This window comes from Falco cherrug, chromosome 15, assembly GCF_023634085.1.
Source record: "Falco cherrug isolate bFalChe1 chromosome 15, bFalChe1.pri, whole genome shotgun sequence".
Classification (NCBI taxonomy): domain Eukaryota; kingdom Metazoa; phylum Chordata; class Aves; order Falconiformes; family Falconidae; genus Falco; species Falco cherrug.
The window spans coordinates 3,832,514-3,853,597 of NC_073711.1; the positions used below are offsets into that span (position 1 = coordinate 3,832,514).

At 43.3% G+C, this 21,084-nt stretch overlaps 2 protein-coding genes and 1 non-coding gene across 4 annotated transcripts in view; 2 read left to right on the forward strand and 1 right to left on the reverse strand.

Moving 5' to 3' along the window:
- Positions 1-422: 422 nt before the first annotated feature.
- On the reverse strand, positions 423-538 carry TRNAL-CAA (transfer RNA leucine (anticodon CAA)). The gene is made up of 2 exons: positions 501-538; positions 423-468 (listed from the first exon to the last, which is right to left on the reverse strand). It is a non-coding gene; the product is annotated as a tRNA-Leu (tRNA).
- A 201-nt stretch (positions 539-739) lies between these two features.
- On the forward strand, positions 740-3,163 carry LOC102056249 (cytochrome c oxidase subunit 7B, mitochondrial). The gene is made up of 3 exons (XM_005434441.4): positions 740-890; positions 2,305-2,429; positions 2,962-3,163. Exons 1-3 carry the CDS (start codon positions 854-856, stop codon positions 3,034-3,036), a joined length of 237 nt encoding a protein of 78 aa, XP_005434498.1. The 5' UTR covers positions 740-853; the 3' UTR covers positions 3,037-3,163.
- Positions 3,164-3,917: 754 nt separating this feature from the next.
- Positions 3,918-21,084, forward strand: part of ATP7A (ATPase copper transporting alpha) — a 30,848-nt gene continuing 13,681 nt past the window's right edge. Inside the window, exons 1-7 of one of the 2 annotated variants that reach the window (XM_055727373.1) lie at positions 3,918-4,022; positions 12,305-12,441; positions 15,454-15,943; positions 16,660-17,394; positions 18,785-18,991; positions 20,023-20,186; positions 20,725-20,886. In XM_055727373.1, the coding sequence (XP_055583348.1) occupies positions 12,334-12,441; positions 15,454-15,943; positions 16,660-17,394; positions 18,785-18,991; positions 20,023-20,186; positions 20,725-20,886 (1,866 nt within the window). In that variant the 5' untranslated portion in view covers positions 3,918-4,022; positions 12,305-12,333. The remainder of the gene's footprint in view (positions 4,023-12,304; positions 12,442-15,453; positions 15,944-16,659; positions 17,395-18,784; positions 18,992-20,022; positions 20,187-20,724; positions 20,887-21,084) is intronic. The other variant, XM_055727374.1, reaches the window with a different exon arrangement.

Below are 21,084 nucleotides of genomic sequence, written 5' to 3' on the forward strand. Positions count from 1 at the left end.
AGCGGCGAGGGGCCCGGCCTTCACCTCGGTAAGCGCCAAGAAACCAGAAAAGGAATCTAGAATAAAACACCAAGGAGCTTAATTGGTAGCTCCCCAAAGTCATACGCTGGTTTATTTTTAAACACGCATGTATATTGCTGTCTTGTGAGTTAAGGAGATTATTAAAACCGCAAACGCCCTCGGGAAATCCTCTGCCGGTGTGCGATGAGTGAGGGACCCTCAAGTGTAATCCCACGCAAAGATGTGGGTTCACTCACGCTTCGTTTTGTATTCCTCTGTTCGAGGACGCGTACACTATGGAAATTATTTCCGGCTCCGCGAGCCTCGCTGCAACTTCTACTTGCACTAAAATCTGTGGCTTTAGATGTTCGGCGCATTTATTAATTAAATTCACACGGAAAAGGAAAAAATAAAAAAAGTGGTGTCAGAAGTGGGATTCGAACCCACGCCTCCATACGGAGACCAGAATACCCAACCCGCCACGGGAAGGCGCGGAACGCCTTGAGTCTGGCGCCTTAGACCACTCGGCCATCCTGACACTGTGCTTGCAATCGCCGCCGGGAGGCTCTTACTGCTGTGCCCGGGCCGCGCCGCTTTCGCCAGCCCTCCGTGGGGAGTGTAAATTGGCGGGGAGCGCCTGCCTCTTACTCTACCCCTGCCGCAGCGCTCCCCCGGCTCTGGCCCAGCCGTACCGAGACGGCCCCTTTCCCCCGCCACGGCGGCTCCGCTACCCGCAGGGCTCCGCTCGGTGGCGCAGCGCGGCGGCGACTTCCGGCGCCACCATTTTGTTTTTCACCGCTCGCCAAGGGTACCCGCGTCCTGCCGGGCCCGCCGAACCGAGCCGTTTGTCGGCATGTTCCCTGTGGCGAGGGCTGCTCTCAGCCTCACCGGTAAGCACGGGGGAGTTTGTGGGGAGTAGACGGTTTCCTCAGGGGTCTCCCGGCGGTTTCCTGCCTTCCCTGTGAGCACTGTCCCTGAACGGTCCCTGGGCTCGCTTCGTTCCCGGTGGAGGGTCGTGAGGGCGGCCGAGGGGCTGCGGGCGGCTCTCGCCGTCCTTCGTCTGCTGCTTTTGTTGTTGTTATTGTGCTTTGTTTTTCTCTGCCTCGTGTATTTCCTAGCAGCTTTTACCTGAGCTGACCTTGGGTTCCCTTCCTCGGTGCTTTTCCTCTTTGATAACTAAAGGTTCATCCAGGGCTTGTCACCTGAGGTGGCAGGGGTACTCGGTGACAGCCCTTAAGCTCAGGGCAGAGTGACCCCCTCGCTGACAGACCCCCTGGTGCCAGACCGGGCCTCTCACATCTGCTCCTGGTTCGTGAGGTGCTTAGCCCGAGGTACACACACCTAAAATAAACGTTTGGTAGATGTTCAAGCTTCTTTTTTTCTGTTTATCGACCCCTTATGCAGCCTCACAGAGCATGCTAGGGATGTAGTAGCATTATGGGTCTTGCCGTCATCTTCTCTAGTGTTTGGGTAAACGTGAACCATTGACCTGAAACTAAAAGATTGTATTTTATAATGTCTGTCTTTACACGCACATCGCTGTAAATTGCTGTTAATCAAAGCATCATCAAATGTTTTGTATGCAACTACTAAACAGCCTCGGTGTTCTGAAGCTGGTGGTTTGATTCTTCACTCTTGTCTTCTCCTTAATAAGTCTACCTTTTATATTGTATGTCATACGTTCTGTCACTAGCAGATATCCTCCTGTATTTCTTTCTCTTATTATTTACCTCATGCGAAGGCCCACAGTTATTTCCATTTCCTTCTCCAGCTCCCTCCCCTCCCTTCAAAAATCTTGAAGGAATGAGAAAGGTGTTTTACCCATACCCACTGTCTTCAACCCCTTAATTTGATGGTGAGCTTCATCCTGAAATGCTTATATTAGTTATGTGTACTGACAATAAAGGTATTTACATACGGAAATATGAAACTTTTAAGTACCAAATGAAATATTTTATTGGAGAAATAGTAGGACTCAAAAGTGTACTTGAATTTCCACACAGAGGGCCCAAAGAAAACATATTAATGACAAAAGGTAACTTGGAGGATTCTCTTACGGAGATTAGACTTCAGGAATAAATTTCTGGAGAGAAACTGGGAGAGCTGAAACAAAATGCAAGGCTTTCCATGTATCCTGTGTTTTGGAATCATTCCAAAGCTCTTTAAGTCCAAAAGATTAAATTTTTTTCAGCTTTTCTTGAAGTCTTTTACTCTTGCCTCTCTGTTGGTAGGAGATGGGGATTGTGGTTTGCATGTATATTTTGGTTGATTTCTGTACTTCTAATTCTCTTTAACATTCATTAGCTCGTGGCTTTCAGCGTACTGCCGTAAGACAAGCTCATCGCAAACATGAGCCTGACTTCCATGATAAATACGGAAACCTGGTACTCCTTGGTGGAACCGCAGTTTTTACAGCTGTCTGGGGATATGTAAGTCATTCTTTTTTTCACCACTCCATTGTGACTGTAGCTGTAAACGTGCAAACCATTACATTTCGGAAGAGCTTACTTGTTTGAAATAACTTACGTGATCAGAATTTAGGAGCTTTTTATGTAAGCAAACAGTAATGCAATAGAGATGAAGGGTGTGTTAGTTCATATACTGATTTATTACACATGTTTCTGGGTCAGTCTATTGCTCATTTTTAAAACCTAGTAGAAACACAAGTCTTTTACTGGGGATTTCTAAGCTATACACGTGGAGCTTTTAGCAGAAAAATTTCTAGGCAATAACAGTATCATGATGGGATTTTACATTACAGATTCTTTGTTCTAAAGCTAGATATTTTGAAATAGAAAATGGAAGTATTTAAGTATGAAATACAAATATTTCCACTTGCTTTATTAGAAGATGAACGAGATGTCATGTTCTAATACAAGAAATCTAAACATTAGAAATTGCTCTCTATCAGAAGGTGTCTTTGATTTCGGAGTTAATAATCCTGATTTTATCCTCCTACAGGTGTTAACACAAGCTGGAATTCAATGGGGCTTGTCACCTGTTGGCAGAATCACTCCAAAAGAATGGAGAGAGTAACAGCCTTTGCTTATAATGAACTGGTCTAAACTTTCACTGAAGAAATGATCATATAATGGCATTTGTTTCCTGATTACCACTTGTACGCGGTGGCATTCCTGCTCTAATAAACATACCTAGAAACCTGCCTGGCTCTTCTAGGTTTCATTTACATTCTGTGTCTGCTGAAGTATAAGAAGTACTGTAAAAATTCAATATAATTAAATCATGTTTTAGGTAGCCACAGTTGTTCCTGTCAAGGTCACTAATGGATAATGGACAAATCCAAAACGTGGTGGAGTTATCCAGCCAGCCAGATGCGTGTGCTTAAATGAACCTCCCGTGATCTTTGTAGTGGCAATGCATATCCCTTTACCTCTGACTTCTGTTGCACATCTAATGACAACGTTGAGATCCTGGTTTTTTCCACAGATGTATTTTTATGTCATGAATCGCTCTACAAATGTTGCTTCTCTCAGAGGCTTTTGAGAGTTGCAAAGAACTTGCTGTAGTTTTTGCATCAGAGAGAACTCCGCACAGTGTCCCAGTACTGCTGTTCACTGACACCAGAACACGACCTCTCTGATTAATTCCTGTGTAATTAAAATGTGTTAGGAAGGAGGTGGGTGTGTGTGGGCTCTGTAAACCTCCGAGGCCGTGTGAACCCCTGGAAACAAACACCTGCCCTCTGGGGCACCAGTGGGGTGTGCGATGGCCGCCTTTTGCCCCACCCCCGGTGACTAATCGCCACTCCGCTCCCGCCGGGTGCTGTTCCCGGGACGAACACGGCGGCGCGCCCGGCAGGCACGGCCGGGGACCGGGGCCCAGGGGCGGGCAGGGCTGCGCGCCCCGCCCCCTCACGGGCCCTGCCGCCGCGTCACGTGAGCGGCGGGGCGGGGCCGGGCGCGGTCACGTGGCGGGCGGGGCGGGGCCGCCCGGCGGGGCGGCTGCATGGGGCAAAGTGCCAGGCGCGACCCCGCGCCGGGAGAGCCCGCCCGGAGCCTCCGGTGAGTGCGGGCGCGGCCCGGCTTCGGCCCCGCGCCGGGGGGGTCCTTCCGTCCCGACCGCGGGGTAGACGGAGCTGCTACATGGCCCTTCGGGGCCGCCCCTGCCTGGGCCGGTGCCACGGCGTCCCCTGGGCCGGCGGGGCGGACCGCCTCTGGCGGGGGCGGGCGGCCGCGCTACGTGTCCTCTCGGCGCGGCGGGCGGGAGCGGAGGCGCCGCGCGGGAGCGGGCAGGGCCGTCGCCGGCGAGGGTCCGAGCCCAGAACGGCAGCTGCGCCCGGGCCCCCGCTCTGGCCGGCACCCCCGCTGCGGGTGTCTGGCGCTTCGGGGCGGGCGGGAAGGCGGCGGGGGCCCCCGGCGCTGGGGCAGCGCCTCCCGGGCGGCTGGGCCCTCGGCGCTCCGGAGCCCGTCGGCCTGAGGAGGGTTCCGTGGAGGGGTTCGCTGCGCTGCCGCCTCGCCCCGGGCCGGCTGCCCCCGCGCTGGGCGGGCCGGGGACTGTGCGGCGAGGCTCACCGCGGGCACCCCCCCGGGAGCTCCCTGTGCCCGGCGGTGGCTGGGTGTGCGCCCACCCGTGGGGCCGAGGGACCCTCCGCCGGTGGCGACCCCCGGCGGCAGGCTTTTAAGGCGCCTGGAGGGCAGGGACGCGGTGCCGCTCCCCGCGGGCCTGTCTGCCCCATCCTAGAGGCTTCACCGGCACCTCCGGGAGGGCTGGCTGAGCCTCTGGCCGCACGCCCCGCACAAGTGCGTTTTTCCAGTGTTTTCCTTTAAAAACACCGTGTAAATATTCTGGGAAAGGGGCAAGTAGGTCCCTGATGCTTTGGGGTGAAGCCTCAGGAACATGAGCGAGAGCAGACTCGACTGTGGCCTCTCTGTATCCACGTTTTGGAAATGGCACGTAATTATTGTTAAAGGTCCTTAAAATCTTTGTTGTGCAGCCACTAAAGATGGCATTTCTGTACTTAAACACTTGTTGAATTGTGTGTGGGGATGTAAATAGGCCAAGAAATAGTTTAATCTGTTCGGTAGTGTGGAAGCTAGTCATGTGTATTACGATGCACTGTGTGGGCACAAACATAATTTGATTAGAAATTAATAATTATAGCGTCTTTTGTTGTAGAGAAAAGACCTGAAGCTTTCTTCCTTCCCAGGTGGCGAGCCGGGAAAGTAGAAGCTGGCATTATATTATATGTCACTTACTATTTTATTCTTCTTTTCATTTGTATAATGCATTCCATGTTGTCCTGCCTTGTATTTTAAGGCTGAGCTCAAGAATGAGGAGCCCCAGTTGGCCTTAGGATGCACACATAACAAGGGTTTAAAAATTATATTCTGTTCCTAATATTTGCTGTGATTCTTGCAGGGGAATGTTCATGTTCTCCAGAAATCTGACTTAAAAAGTTAGTGGAAGGGCATGAAGAAATAAAGGGATTCATGAAGAATTTGTCTCAAGTGTTACAAAACTCTTGTTAGAAGTGAAGTAGAATGTATTTAATGTGTGGTCTTTTTTTTGTCCTCCATTTTGTACAGAAGTAAGTCCCTCAGAGCAATTTCCATAGTCTGCTGACCAAGCAAGGCTTGTTATGAGCAACATGAATTACAACCTATTCAGAGTATCACATGGCTGGCTGTCAGATATTTATTATGCATATACAATTTCTCCCTCAATGATTAAGCCTCATATAGCTAGTCATACTTGCAAATGTTTGCCAGTTAACCTAATAAAACCTTGTTCTTGCTTATTGCACCAGATCGCCTGTAACCCATTCTCCAGCACCTCTGTAAGCCCAAGGATGAGATGATGCAGCTTTTTCCTTTTGTGCTGTCCTTTACTTTTGGTCACAGGTCTTTGCAGGCTTTTAGGGACAGGTACATTTTTTCCATTTAATGTAATCAGTAAATTTATCTTTCTTCTGCCATAAATAAAGTAAGCTATAAAGTAGGAATCAGCCATTTAGAAATTTAATAATGTCCAGAGGCTGTAGTTAAATCTGACAGACTCTTTTTCTGGTGTTCGTGTGATTTTTGCCTAGCTTGGGTCTCTTTTAGGTTCAGCAGCTATAAATTCAAGATAATTATACATGGAAAACTTCGGTGGAAAGTGGTACATTTAGCCTGAAACATTGTGTGCTTCTGGGTTATGTATCTTTACTGATCCTAGAGCAGGCATGAAGCATGTTTGTGGTGCACAGAGCTTTGTTGCACTGTGATGCCAGGGTTAGCTCAGATACTGGAAGCACTGAAGTGTTTTTTGTGGGGTAGAATGAGAGTCTGGGTCTTTACCAGTGTTGTAACTTCCTCTTCACATTGCCTATATTTTCTTTTTTGGTTGGGGGGGGTGTGTGTGTGTGTGTGTGGATAGTGTGAGGTTGGGAATGACTTAACTTTGAGTTCATTAAACCTTATCTTGCTTCAGATATTTTACTTGGAGACTGTTCTTTAGCACATCAAAAAAAGAGTTTAGAGAGATGTATCTGAATTTCTCAGTCACCTTGTGCTTGATCACTGTTTAATTTTCCTTTCCATAGGAAGAATTTGCTGTTGGAAGTAGAAATGACTTTCTTTTCCTGTTGCATCATGCACTTCATGGAAACACTAGTTGCCTTTCTTCAAGAAAATGAAATGCTTGAATTTAAACTTGCACACAGGCAACCCAAGTGTTGAGCCTAAAATTGTACCTGAGAGAAAAAAACCCCAAACATATGAAGACTTATGTCTCTTCCCAGCCATGGTTTCAGTCTTAATTATCTCTTGCATTCCTCCTGTTCTGTCTCTGGGTGTTGCTCCTCCACATGAAGGCTAGTGTTTGGTTCTGCACTGTTGCAGAGCCAGATTATTTCTAGGGCTCTGCTGCTTCATTGATGGTGTTAATGTCCAAACACGGAAGTACTGCTGCTCTGTGTACTGCAAAAGAGGTGAAAGTAATGAAAGAGAATGGAAAATGGGAGTTTCTACAGGTGTTAAGCAGTAAATACTACAGCAGAGAATACAAAAGGTTTTACAAAGTTTGTTCAAAGACAAAGCTCTTTGTAAGATGAACCCACTTTATTTGATACTCCAAAACAGCAGTAGCTGAATTGAAGCCCTTTGGTTTCTTGTATTCTAAATACATAGCTGTTAGTTTAAATGGGACGGCTCCCATTTGTTTGCATTATCAAATCCAAAACTCTTCACTAATTGATGGTTAAGGTGTTTTATAGGTGGGGCAATGCATTGGTTAAGAATAAAGCCATTATTCTTCTCTGAAACAATGTATGATCCATAACTTAGCATATCACTTAAAAGAGTACACCGGTGATAACGTTGAATTACAAATTATTCATTAGCAGTCATTTGCCTTGCAGTCGGTGGTAATAATTGAGCTCTTCAGTGTCAGCTTATAAAACGTATGTTGCCGCCTAGAAAGCCTTTTAGATGTTGCAGAAGTTCTACATTTGTTGATTGTTTCAGCTGCATCCTGCCAGAAAATAACTGTCCCTTGTACAGTGAGGTTCTCTTTTGAGCTAATGCGTGTATATATACACACAAGTGCATATATATATGCTTTGCTTTTTTATTTCTATTTTGTTCACAAAAAAAAGTGGGAGAAAAGACAAACAGATATGTGGTGGTGGATGGCAAGAATGAGGAAACAGGGTGTTCCAAGTTCAAGCCATGGCTGTAGTATGCATGGATTACTATACAGCCTCATGCAGATCTTTTGACTTCTGCATCCATTTTCATGTGAACTTAGTAAAATATTAACACATACAAGGGGAACTAGGATTAAATTGTCAGTATTTGTACATCTACTCATAATTTATTGGTGTAACATATTTTTCAGGCTGCTTAGTCATGAGTTTTTCTTAATTTAACGTTGTCAGAAGGAGGAAATGATGACAAAAGTATTTCTTCTGCTTTTCAGCCAAAGTATTTCTACCAGGAAGTACTCGTAAGGAAGGTAGAGCGTTAGAAATTAAATAGAATATAACAAGGTAGAATACTGTCTCAGATGTGAGCATGTATTAGCTTTTAAATTCAACTTTTTGTCCTGGGCATCTTGTAAGGGGAGGAAAATGCGTGTGTGCGTGGTTAACAGTCCCAGAGTATGAACTGTATCCTTTCTGCTGAGAACGAGAACTCCTTAAAGCATCAGGAGCACTGGAAATCCAGACAGCTGGGTCTGCAGAGCTCTACAGCCGTACAGAAAACTGAGATTGTGAATGTGCCATTTCTTGATTCAGTGTCGATGATACCGTGCAACTGATGTGAAGAGGCAGTATTGCTTACAGATGGCTCACCTTCTACCTGTAGATACGGACACATCTCATTTTTTTAGAGAACAGCCTGTTTTTAAAAATGGCGTGAAAACTGTTAACTACTTGCAACAAAGCAAAGAAAAATCCTTGCTTGTTGTCCTCCCCACCAACAGAGAGCTGTTTATATCCTATAGATCCAGTAGCATTTCTTAATTAAAAGTCAGAGAACAAAAAGCAGAGACAGTTTGATCCAACGTATTAATTCTGTGATGGAAATTCTGGGTTTGGTCTTAATACTTTGGGGCCTTGAAGGGTAGGAAGAAAATAATTCCTTTACTGTAATGCCTTTATGATTTTTGCATGTTTTAATTACAGTCTCTTCCAGGAAAGAATTTATTCTACTGTGTTTATACAATTCCTAACAGCATGGGGTCTTAGGAGACCAGTCTTTAAAAATAGCCACCAACCCAACAAAGAAAAAACTTCTTGGTGCAGTGGAACGGTTGAAGCTTGATTGCTTTTGATTTATTATTTAAATCCAAACACAAATATAAAACATACAGAAACAAAAATAGCAGGTGATGTATTTTATTTTAAAGGAAAGATTGTGTCTGTATGAAGCATACACTTGAAATGTAAACGGGACATTCTATTGATATAGTAGGATTCTGGCATCATTTGTAAGTGCTCCTGAACTACTGCAATCAGAGTATTTTCTTGTACTTCTGTAAATATCATCCATCATATCTGAAGTCACTTTACAAGCTGTGTTTAGCTAATTAGTCCAGTTAGGCAGAATAACTCTAATAATTCCTGTTTCTCTTTCCACATGCTACTTTTTCAGTAGGAAAACATGAGGCTGTGTAAAAAAATTGTGGTGGTGATTGTATGTGAAATGAACAGCAGAAGAGCAAGGAAACATGCTGAGAAAATGGAGGAAACACTTTGTCCATTTCAAATGACAGTCATAGTAGATGTTAAAAAAAGTATAATGTCATTTTTGCATATATAAGAAATTAATTTTGTAATGCATTGGCGAGCATTCAGTAGCAGTGCTGATGGCTGCTGTAATGACCTCAGTAGTACCAGTTCACCGTATTACGTGCATGGCTGCTGTTAGCTTGACATACTACTTAAAGAAAAGACTTAAACGCTGTATCCTAGTTTCTTGTAACAGTGGATATTATTGTGCTGTAGTTTGAGTCTCAAACCAAAGACCAAGCAAGATAGCCGGGAACTCGGCGGGCTTTCTCAGACCTGCGTACAGCTGTGCCCCAAGCCTCATCCAAGGCAACACCTTACTAACCTTTGATTATTTTAGATAGACCTCACCGTAAAAGTATTACCTTTAATTTATTGGGTTTTTTTCAAAATATGGTAGCAGTACAGTTGTCAAGACAGTTCAAGTTGATCATGCACCTGAAATGCTTTTAAATTCACTTCTAGCCAAACCTTACTAGAGGACAGATCGTCTATGACAGACTGTTGTGTCCCATTTTCTTTGGTTCTGTGTGTCTGGTTGTGCTCACAAAAAACACTATAAGTCAAGTACTTTTTGAAACTTTATTCATACTTCAGCCTTGTGGGAATATTCATTGCTTCCTGACTGTGGAGTTAGAATCCTGTCTTTGTTCTGTATGGACTGAGCGTTCCTTACAGGAGAACAGAGGTAATCCATAAGGATCACATTCAATATGATGACATGAAAGCATGTGTTTTCTTGGGTAGCTTTATAGGGGTTTTGAAAATATCTTGTACCTCTGAGTGTGCCAGATAAGCCTGTGAGAGAACTTACCATACAAAGTTTGCTTAAAATAAACTCTTCTGCTGCCCCGTAATTCTCTTGCGTGTCGGGTGACAGTTCTGTATTTCTGTGATGTGTGAATGTTTACATATAAATATTTGCATGTGTGTTTCTCATGACTTGGATCTCTTAAGAATAAGCAAAAAGTGAGATCTGAGATAACTCTTCAGGTAGAGTTGCCTTATTTCTGCTCTTAGCAGGGATGAGTTGCCGTTAGTGTTTTCTGCTGCCTATAGCATAACGTGGTGCCGCCTGCAGCAATAGGAACTTACTGTCACTGTTCTGTCTTCTGAGGTGGCAGCACCCCCTTAGTCCAGCCGGTGCCAGTGGTAATGCCATGTTCTTGGCCAGCCTCAGTAATAATTAAAGCTCTCGTGGCCTGAGGGCCCCGCTTTGTGGGAGCCCCTTCCTCTGTCTCCTGGCATGGAGACCACATCGTGCCGCAGTGTCCTGCTGCAGCGTCCTGCGTGTGCCCACACCTGCATCCAGACACAGGACGAAGCTTTTGATTCTGATTCCACAGCCACCAGCAGCCTCCAGTTGTGCTTGCAGCCCTTGTGCTTCCCAACTTCATCCATAAGGGGGGTGGAAGGATGAGATGTTAGCACTTTATGGTGTGTTCAGAGTAAATACTTGATGCCTTTCAGGAAAGTCGGATGTTGCAGGTTGTTCAAGGTTCTGATCAGATTTAAATCCCCATGGGATGCTGCTCAGACTCTCCACGTGTCAGTGAAAAAGGTTCCTAAGTTGTTGCATGCATGTGTTCAGAGTCCTTATGGCTATGAGATTTCCTTCGTGCATGGTGAACATTCCTGTCTCTAGCCGTGCTTACCGTTAACGTGCGCTAATTCTTATATTTACTGTGTAATTCTTGAACAAAACTCTTGCTGCCTGTCAGAATATGAAGGTTCGTGCCACAGTTTAGATGAATTAGCTGATCGTTTGAGGAACTTAGGAGATGCATTAGGAAAAGAAATATTTAAAATCAACTTCTTGGACTATTTTTCATGTTGTGTATGTAGTTCAACTTTTTCTTTCTTTTTCTGACCTATAAACTATAGTTACATTCTGCCAGAGGTTAGTGGCTGACAGAAATTTGCAGTGTGTTCCTGGCTCTTCAGATAAAATGCAGCTGAAGAGAAATACGTGTGTGATCCACTGGAAACTTTACTAATTCAGAGGTTTATGGTGTCTTCTCATTGATTAAGCTTCAGCATTTAGCTTTGTGCATCGGTGAAGTAAACCTGTCTGTATGATGAAACATCCTTGTATTCTTACATGTCTGAAAGTGAAACCAGAGGCTTTCAGACCTTCTGTAATGGAACAGTTCTGAAATGTCACCAAATTAATTTTATTAAACTTTGTTAACGTAATTTAGTTTTCCAAGATAAGTCCCCAGGGTAAAAAAACCCAACAAGTTAAGCATGTGCTTAACTTCAGCTGTTCAATTGATCATCAAGATTAGCTGTTGCTTCCACTGCAGCTGAACATTAAGCATTTATCTCTGATCATTTTCCCCAGTCACTAATCTCTCTGTCATTGGAAAAACTAATGTGCATTTTCAAAAGGTTAAAAAAAAAAATCTGAAAATCACTTTTGCCCTCTTTTTCCCCTCTGTTACTTAACAGTTTATATATTGGAAATGGGTAGTCCTTTGCATTAGCCATTATTTCTACAAATTAGTTTCATCTAGGTTCACTCATGTTTTTCTGGTGGGTTTTTTTGAGCAAAACTAATAGTGTTCATCTTCAGAGGAGCAGAAATTAGAATTTTCTGAATGAGATTGGGAAAAGGCTTGATTTCCTTCATAGGATGAATTTCAGTATAGCTCATTGTTGCCAGCATAGGATAATATGAGATATAAATGTGGAAAAACGTGATTGTCACCTGTGCCCCTGTGGCTTGCAGGCTGTCCTCTCATTGTAGCATCCCAGAGCTGGAGTGTGTCTCGTTCTCACTGCTCCCTGTAGCTTCGTCTCACACACCAGTGAATCGCAACTTTGTGCATGCAATTAAATGATCCCTCTTGTAACACAAATGGAATAATAAGTGTTCAAACACTTTCCCTTTTGAAGATTCATAGGAATAAATACCTAAAGTTCTCCTTCCTGTTAAACTTTGCTCAGATTTTGACATCTACTACAGTTACGTGTGGCTAAGTACATAATCTGTTAAATCCCAGTTTTAGTTTAAATCTTTGTGAAAAGATTGAAGAACAAGTGTCTTTATTGCTTTTTGGCCAACAGCAATGAGAAGACTTGAGTAGAATTTCACAATGGAGGCAAAATCCATAGTCATCGGCGTGGAGGGCATGACGTGCAATTCCTGCGTTCAAACCATTGAACAGCATGTCGGGAAGATGAATGGTATCCATAATGTTAAAGTAAGTAACACGATTTCTTACAAAGCTTTGCTCTTCTATGAGAAACCGTGATAAAGTATGCACCAAGGGGGGAAAATACGTGGCGAGAGTATATTCTGTACGTTTCGTGGGAAGCTGATGTTAGAAGTGCTTTAGGGTATTTCTGGTATAAGAGAAAAACAAGTGCTTCACTGCAGTGGGAGCTAAGTCTTTCTCTGTTACTCTTAAGTAATTACCTGCTTTACTTCACAATACTGAATTTATTATAATGAGAAAAAAGAAGAAAAAAAAGGGTGAGAACAGGAAATTTTTAAATAAGAGAGCGCAAGCACCCTAGAACTTAACACTGGTGAAAAAAGCAAGCTGTCCTTGTCCCTTCCACCGACTAAACGTCAGGATTTGCTCACAGGCCTTTTCTTTCAAACTGACAGTGCACAGGGGTCGCTTGCAGGGGTTCAACAGTATTTGTGGGCTTGAGGGGTTCAGTTAATCATGTGGTAGTTGACCCACCATGAAAAATAGAGCTGTTTTGTTGTGGTTCGTGAAGTAAGAGTAGCAGGTAACCCAGGGGACAAAGCAAAGTCTGGCTAGCGCTTCCAAGCGTGGGAAATTTCCTTTCTTTTGTACGGGTTATGGGGAAGTGGGAGAAAGAGCAACAGAACTCGTGTTGAACGGTTAACAGAGCTACTTGTTTGCCCTTAACCCAAACTTCCTTGACTTGACTTCATTGTAAGTAGTTTGGTTGTTTTTTTCTTAGCTCAGAGGAGATACCAATAGGTTTTTGTTAGTGTTTTTTCTTTTGTGGGCAGAATACTGGACTGTAGGCTATGCCAGGGTGAGCTGGTTATTCCTACACAATACATTTTTACAGTAGTTTTGATAATGGAAACAGTTTAAAGGCTGGGAGATTCCTCTTAGTTTTATGGCTTAATTTGTACTGGAAAGAACAGTCCTACCAACAGCAGCGACACAAAATTGTGAAGTTTACTTAGTATCTCTGGTCTGAAATCATACTGTAACGTTCCGTCGTGGTTGATTTTACTCTAAAGAAAATAATACCTTCCTGGTTTCATCAAAACATAATTACTATTTTAGTGGCTATGTCTTGGATGAACACTGGCCTTCCAGAGTAGGGTACACTGTCTTAATGTGGGGGGCCATGTGGTTGTTACCCTAGGTGATTTTGAGGGGCGCACTGCGGGGCACCATTCTGTACGGAGGCAAGCGCTGCACTGCTTAGTGCAGTTTCCTTTTGCCTGAAGTGGGTGTACGTGTACACACGTGGAAATCTGGGTGAACAGCACCGATATTTACAAGGTGCATCATTTTTCATCTTCCTCCAACTGGAATGGAGCTTTAACGTGATGCAAGGCTATCCACGCCCTCGCCCCAGAACCCTGGCTCACCGGACAGACCGCTTCAGAAACAGGGATGCCGCCGTTAACATCTGTGGCGTGATACGGTCAGATAGCTCACTAGGTATCTGCAGGTGTGACGTCAAACGAAGGCTAAAAGCAGCCTGTGAAATAATATCCCAAAATAACCTGACTTAAGAACCCTGCCTTTCTGGCTTGTTCTAGCAAAAGATTTAATCTCGTCAGCCTTGCATTTTTATTTTTTCAGCTAATTTCTGAGAATATACAGATGACTTGTGCCAGGAGAAGGAGTAGAGATTCATACTTTAATTTGATTGAAGACAGTGTGCATCCCATAGCATATTTTACGTAAGGAACGAAGCAGGTTTTTAAAAGGACAGTATTAAGAGTTTGTATTTAGTTTTTAAGGTAAATATTCCAAAGCTGAATACCACTTCTAAAACTACTCTTGGCAAGAACCTAGTCTGCATAGAACAGGACTATAAGAAGCTTTGAGGTCTTATTTAGTAGTTATCGTCATTACAGCATCAGAACTTCAGTTTAGCCAGATCATTTGTTTCAGAAAACCTCTGAGAATGGTGACAGAGGGTTTTGTTCAGAATTCCGAATTAGGTCGGTAAGGGAGATGCATGCTAGGTGAGTGATACAGACACATAGAGCTGCATTTAGGTTATTTTGCCTCCAACTGCAATGAAACCAATAAATGTCCATGTTCCTAATTATGCCAAAGCCCATAATCGGAATAAAAATGAAGAAAGGTTGTTCTTAACATGATTTAAATGTTCTAATTTAATCATGACTGTGGTCTTCAGGTTGTAACTTTGCCCAGAGCAAAGATAGAATTGAGTGATAACGTGCTGGGCCTCTGGCAGGCATCCTGGCTTCCCTTTTGGAAACTGCAATAATTGTGTTTGATATATCATCAGTTGGGAGCAAATTAAATTGAGGGTATTTGTAGCATTTGAGGTGAAAGGCTAGTACCAAATCAGGACATCTCTGAATCACCAAAATGGAAAAAAAGAGGAAAACCAGTGGCTTTAATGTTTCTCATATGTCAAATTTTGAAAGTGAATTTGTTCCATGAAGTCTGATGAGCTTTATTGCTCGTAGCAAGTTAACAGCCTGTGCCTAAGATGCCTAGAAATACTGGACTCCTTTCACTGCTACTTAAATCTGTGGGTTTTTTCAGAGTGTTTTCTTCCATCCTTGTAGCCTAAGGGTAATTACTGCTAACTGCAGAATTGTACATGTGATTAGCAGTGTTTCCGTGGGCTGTTTTGCTTTCAGGGTTGAATTGTGTTAGTCATAATTTAAGAGAGTTTGGGTCTGGAAGTTTCATTAACTGCGTTGACGCTGTCTGGACATCATAAGTAAAAGTGGCCAGACTTGCAAAGGGTCCTGAAACTTGGGGGTTCGGTGGGGAAATCTGCTTTTTCTAGCCATGTGGTACAGATGAGCACAAGATACTTTATGGTGGCTGTTGCTGTGGCTTTATTCTTCAAGGTGAGTAGTGATAGACAAAATTATACTGGACAGGTATTACTAATATATGCAAGTAAAAGCTGTTTCTAGTTTCATGCAGGGTATTAATTCTCATCTCATCTCTTAGTATTGCATTTTGCTAAATTGTTTTGGTTGTGTTTTTTTCCCTTGCAAGGTATCTCTAGAGGATAAGAATGCAGTCATCATTTATGACTCAAAATTGCAGACTCCAGCAACGCTGCAGGAAGCAATATATGACATGGGATTTGATGCTACATTAGCTGATTCAAACCCACAACCTGTTTTACCTGACACTATTTTTCTTACAATTCCTACTCAGTCAGCTCTAACGTCTAAACAGATTTGTAGTACGCTACGAAAGAACAAAGGTATCGTGGATGTTAAAATGTCCTCCGATCAAAAAATCGCAGTGGTGACTTTCATTTCTTCCATTGTCAATGGCAAGCAGATTAGCCAAATGGTCCCAGGAGTAGAGTTGAGTCTCTCTGCACCAGAGGTAACGCCTGGAACTTGTGAAGATTCCAGCTGGTCTCATGCGAGCAATGTTGTGCTGCGCCTGAAAGTAGACGGGATGACCTGTCATTCCTGCACCAGCACCATTGAGGGGAAAATCGGCAAATTGCAAGGAATTCAGCGGATTAAAGGTAAAACCGTAGTGTATTTTTGTGTAAATTGAAGCTGACCGTGCTGTTCTTTGATGGCATTGTGAAGGTTTCTTGGGTTTAGATTTGACAGCTTAGTGTGACAGTTACTCTTTGCAGTACCAGGTATTTGGTTACGTGTTTAATTTGGCCCAAATTGTGGTGAGGCTGTTGCTGTTATGCATGACAGTGTTCAGTGATTGCTATGTAATATTTTGGTAGGGAGCCTGGAGTAGTCATGCTCCATAATTTTACTAGATGTCTTGTTTGTTTGTTTTGTAATTATTATTAGTTTATATTTTCTGTTCAATTTGAAATTAATGTTAGCTTATATGTGATTGTATCTAAAAGGCAAGACAAAATTATCTGTATAATAAAAATAGCTTTGGCATAAATGTATTGCCACAGACCCCTGATAAAAGGATACATTTAGTAAGAAATGGTGATGCCATTTGTGAAAGTCCTGGGGAAGGCAAAAAATTGGGGAAAAGAGGAGTTGAAAATTGTCGTAGTGCTGGACAAAAAATGGTGGAAGAGCTAAATTGTTTGATATTTACCAAACCAACTAAATCTCCTTGGCATTGCAGTTACATTTCTGACCATTTAAAGTGTTCTTGGAAAGCTTTGACAAGACCTGTTGCTCTTAGCGACATAATAAGCAGCGTGCTTATTATGCTTAGGGCAGTAATGCACACGTATTTTTATTGATTAATTTTCAGTGTCCTTGGACAATCAGGAAGCTGTTGTTGTCTACCAGCCTCATCTAATCACAGCAGAAGAAATAAAACATCAAATTGAAGCGGCAGGTTTCACAGCAGCTTTCAAAAAGCAGCCTAGACCCCTCAAGCTCAGTGCTGTCGACCTGGAGAGGTTGAGGAATGCTCAGACCAAAGGCTCCGAGTCAGCACTGAAACACAACTCGAATGTGAATGAGACAAAGACAGTTGCCTTCAGAGTTGATGGGATGCACTGCAGTTCGTGTGTCCTCAATATTCAGAGCGCCATATCAGCACTTCCATCAGTAACAAGTGTAGTTGTCTCATTAGAGAAGAAATCTGCAACTATAAACTATAACCCAAACTTAATTAGCGTTGAAGTCCTGAGAAGAGCCATAGAGGCAGTATCTCCAGAGACATTTAAAGTCAGCCTTCCCGATGAATATGAAAATGTAACTCTTTTCCCTACCCTGGTGTCTCCGCTGAAGTCTCCTCATCCAGCTTTGAAGGATGCTGGCCAGCCACTTACTCAAGTTGTTGTGATAAACATTGAGGGAATGACTTGCAACTCCTGTGTGCAGTCTGTTGAGGGAGTGATAGCCCAAAAGGCAGGTGTGAGGTCTGTTCACGTCTCTCTCACAAATCGTAATGGGACTATAGAATATGACCCTCTGCAAACAAGCCCAGAAGACTTGCTATCCTCAATAGAGGATATGGGATTTGATGCGTCTTTATCAGGTAATGACATATTAAGCTTCTAAATTTAACAGGATTGTACGGTTCTGTTTAGGATTTGGTACCACCTGAGATGAAATGTAGCAGTTGACATATACTTGCCAAGAGAGCTTTATATCTTCGCTGTCAATGAAATAATTAAATATACATGCGGTTCCTTTAATACATCAGATGAATTAAAAATAATTGAAATATGTCAGGTAAATACTGATGTTTGAATGGTGCTCCACTTTGCTACTGTGTAGTAGTCATGGCATGAATATGGAGCCAGAGCTTTGCTAGCAGTGAAGAATGCTGCAGGATGCTGTGCTGAAGTTTCTTCCGTAGCAAATTATCACAGACGTGGCTCCTGCGAAGCACCTAGTGAAGGGATATTTAGCCAGGTTCAGGCATGACTGAGGAGTGACAAGAATCTGAAGAGTGTGGATATAACTGAGGAAGTTAAAACAATGCTGTCGTGACATAACCCTGGTAGGTGGCTGAAGGCCACCCAGCCACTTGCTGTCCCCCCCCATGGTGCGATGGGGAAGAGAAAGGTAAAAGAGTGAGAACTTGTGGATTGATACAAAGGTGCTTTAATAGGTAAAGAAAAAGTTGCATGTGCAAGCAAAACAAGCAATTAATTCATTACTTCACATCGGCAGACAGATGTCGAGGAAAGCAGGGTTTCATCATGCATAACAGTCACTTGGGAAGACAAATGCTGTCACTCCAAACATATCCCCCCTTTCCTCCTGCCTCCCTCAGCCTCTGTTGTGAGCATGACATCGTATGATGCGGAATATCCCTTGGGGCAGTTAGTGTCAGCTGTCCCGGCAACTCCATTTCTTGATTCAGTAAGATTAAATTTTGAAAAATACAGTACATGAGCTATTATTTGGCAACATAATAGAAGTGGTCAGGTGCTCCCTTCTAATTCCTTTCGTACTGTTCCTGCATAAACATCTCCTGAATTGCTGTAAGGAGCAGTTGTCTGTAGCTTGAGAGCGCTTCTCTAAGGTCAAAACCCTGCTGACTTTGCTTACGAAACGGGCACGCACTTACAAATTCAGCTTTGTGCCCCAGGGAAAGTCAGTAAAAGTGTGTGTAAAACCCAGGTTGCAATGCAGAGGTTTAGCTTACAACCTATGGAAGAGGGCAAAGGGTGTACAATAGAGAAAAGATAATGCAGAAAGGCAAAAGGAAAAATAGTATCAAAACAGTCAGTGAGTTGATCAGTGGCCCAACCCTTTGTCTTGGTCTCTGTTGCTGACTCTTAGTTGACAGACGGATGGATGAGCCTGGTTGACAAGGCTTATACAATTACTGGGTTTTGGTCTACATTTCCAGCAGCGTGTATCTGTGGCACTGCAGTGGCCGTTCACAGTGTCGTGACTTGCCATCTCCTTTTCAGCGAAGGCAGAGCTGCCTGTGGCCGTGGGGCAGCCCTGGCCCGAAGCGCAGCTGGAGTCTCATGGGACCGAGCTCCCCCCCGCAGTGTCACCAGCCCACCTTGCTGGGCAAGAGACAAAGACTATATCAAAGTGCTACGTCCAAGTCACAGGAATGACGTGTGCCTCGTGTGTAGCCAACATAGAGAGAAATTTGAGAAGAGAAGACGGTAAGCTGGATGTCAGTGTTATCTCTTAAATTTGTGTTTCTTTTAAATAATCCATCTAGCTTTTGTGCAGCATTTTTAATGAGTGGGCTGTCAAGGGAAGTACCGTTGCTGGTGCGTTTCATGGGTGGGATCATAGTCTACTCACTGTTTGCTCATAGGATGCAAACAGTGTTGTTCTTGCTGGTTTGTGGATGTGTGGCCAGAGGCTGCCTTTGCAAAAGCAGGAGCTGGAGTGCTCCAGAGAGAATTTAAGGATCAAATTCAGATCCTTTAGAAACTAAAAATAATCTTTTTCTATGGGAGGGATGTGCCCAGGCCTGCAACTTAAACGCAGAAGCATATGTGCCTGCGTTGGGAAGGGAGCTGTTAGAGAGGGACAGCGTTTATATGGATTAAAGACACGTAAGTTAACCTTAGCTCGGCGAGTCAGGACAGCTATCTCTACCTTCTGTCAGCGTGATGGTTATATTTGCAGGAACAAATAGCTGCATGACCATGATGTAATAAAGAGTCATTAATGTAGACTGTTTAATTACTGTAATGAAAGTGGATGTGTTCCAGGTTAACCTGGAATTTAATTTTTTTCATCCTAGAAAATGGGTTAACAGAAATCCTTTTCACTTAACGTACAGTAGGATTGCACGTTGGTAGATCTGCCCTTTCTCATGGGTGGTGTTGTCCCTTGAAGAAAAGGCTTTTGGAAATGGTTAACGCAGATCAAAAAAATAGGCAAAACTGTATTTCAGAAGAACTTTTTTAGAGTAAAAACAGGTCATATAGCATAGTTTGACCATCTGTAATGAGACTGTTAAAAGCATGCAACGCATGGAGTAATACTTTCATCTGTCACATCTACACTTAGGTGCTGTTGTTGCAATGTTGTTTGTATCTTCCAAAAATGATGACTTTTTATATGCACCTACAATACGGTAGCTTTCTCAATTTCAATAAATTGCTATTGTGCCATCAGGTTACCATAAACGCAGTGTTCCACTCAAACGTGATCTGCCATTCACATTTTTGTTTTCTAGGAATACATTCAATACTTGTTGCCCTAATGGCAGGAAAGGCAGAAGTAAGGTATAATCCTGCTGTCATACATCCTTCAGCTATTGCAGAGCTCATACGGGAACTGGGATTTGGAGCTACCGTGATGGAAAACTGTGGGGAAGGAGATGGAATTCTGGAACTTGTTGTAAGCTAGTAATTAAAACCAGCCACCCCTGTCTTTATTACTTTTATCTATTGAATGTGTTTGTGTAAGCATCCACTTCCTAAAAGTGTTCATCACATAATAGAGCTCAATTTACAAAAAACAAAGTTTAAGACTACACCAAGTATGTATCACAAACTGTATCATGCCGTACAAACTGTGCTGGCTCACTACTACACTTAAGTTGGAGGAATATTCCTGTGAGTTTTTTGTTTACTTTGCCAATTGCAGGAATTTCCTTTTTTTTTTTTTTTTTGTTTGTAGGTGAATCTAGCACAATGCACCCCAGCTCTGAGCCCGACGAGCCAGCAGAGGTTTAGCAGAGCTTAATAACCTCGTCTCTCTGCTATGCTTCCTCTGTAGTGCTGTCATCCTTAACTAGAGAGCTCCATCTCACTGCTTTAAACCCCAGAAATACGCAATAAGCAATTCAGGATAGTCATAAATGCTTTTTCTTTTCCTACTTTTTAAGGTGCATAACCTGTGGTTTTGGTAACAGGAGTGAGCCTTTGTTTTACAGGTGAGAGGAATGACTTGCGCTTCTTGTGTACACAAAATAGAATCCACCCTCATGAAGACTAACGGTGTTTTATACTGCTCAGTAGCTCTTGCAACCAACAAAGCACATGTTAAGTACGATCCTGAGGTTATAGGTCCTCGAGATGTTATACAAGTAATAAAGGTAAGTGTCATGAAGGCACCGAGTCTTGTAAAATGTCCAGTGTCCTTTGAAGAGTTACATACCCCAGAAACAGAAGGCAAGACTATTAAAGGGAAATATCTGTGTCTCTTCCTCCCTCTGCTATCTCTTAACGCAGGTTTCTGCAGATACTATGTTCTCAAAAGCAATGCTCTATCCTGACTTGGTCTAAGGTTTTAA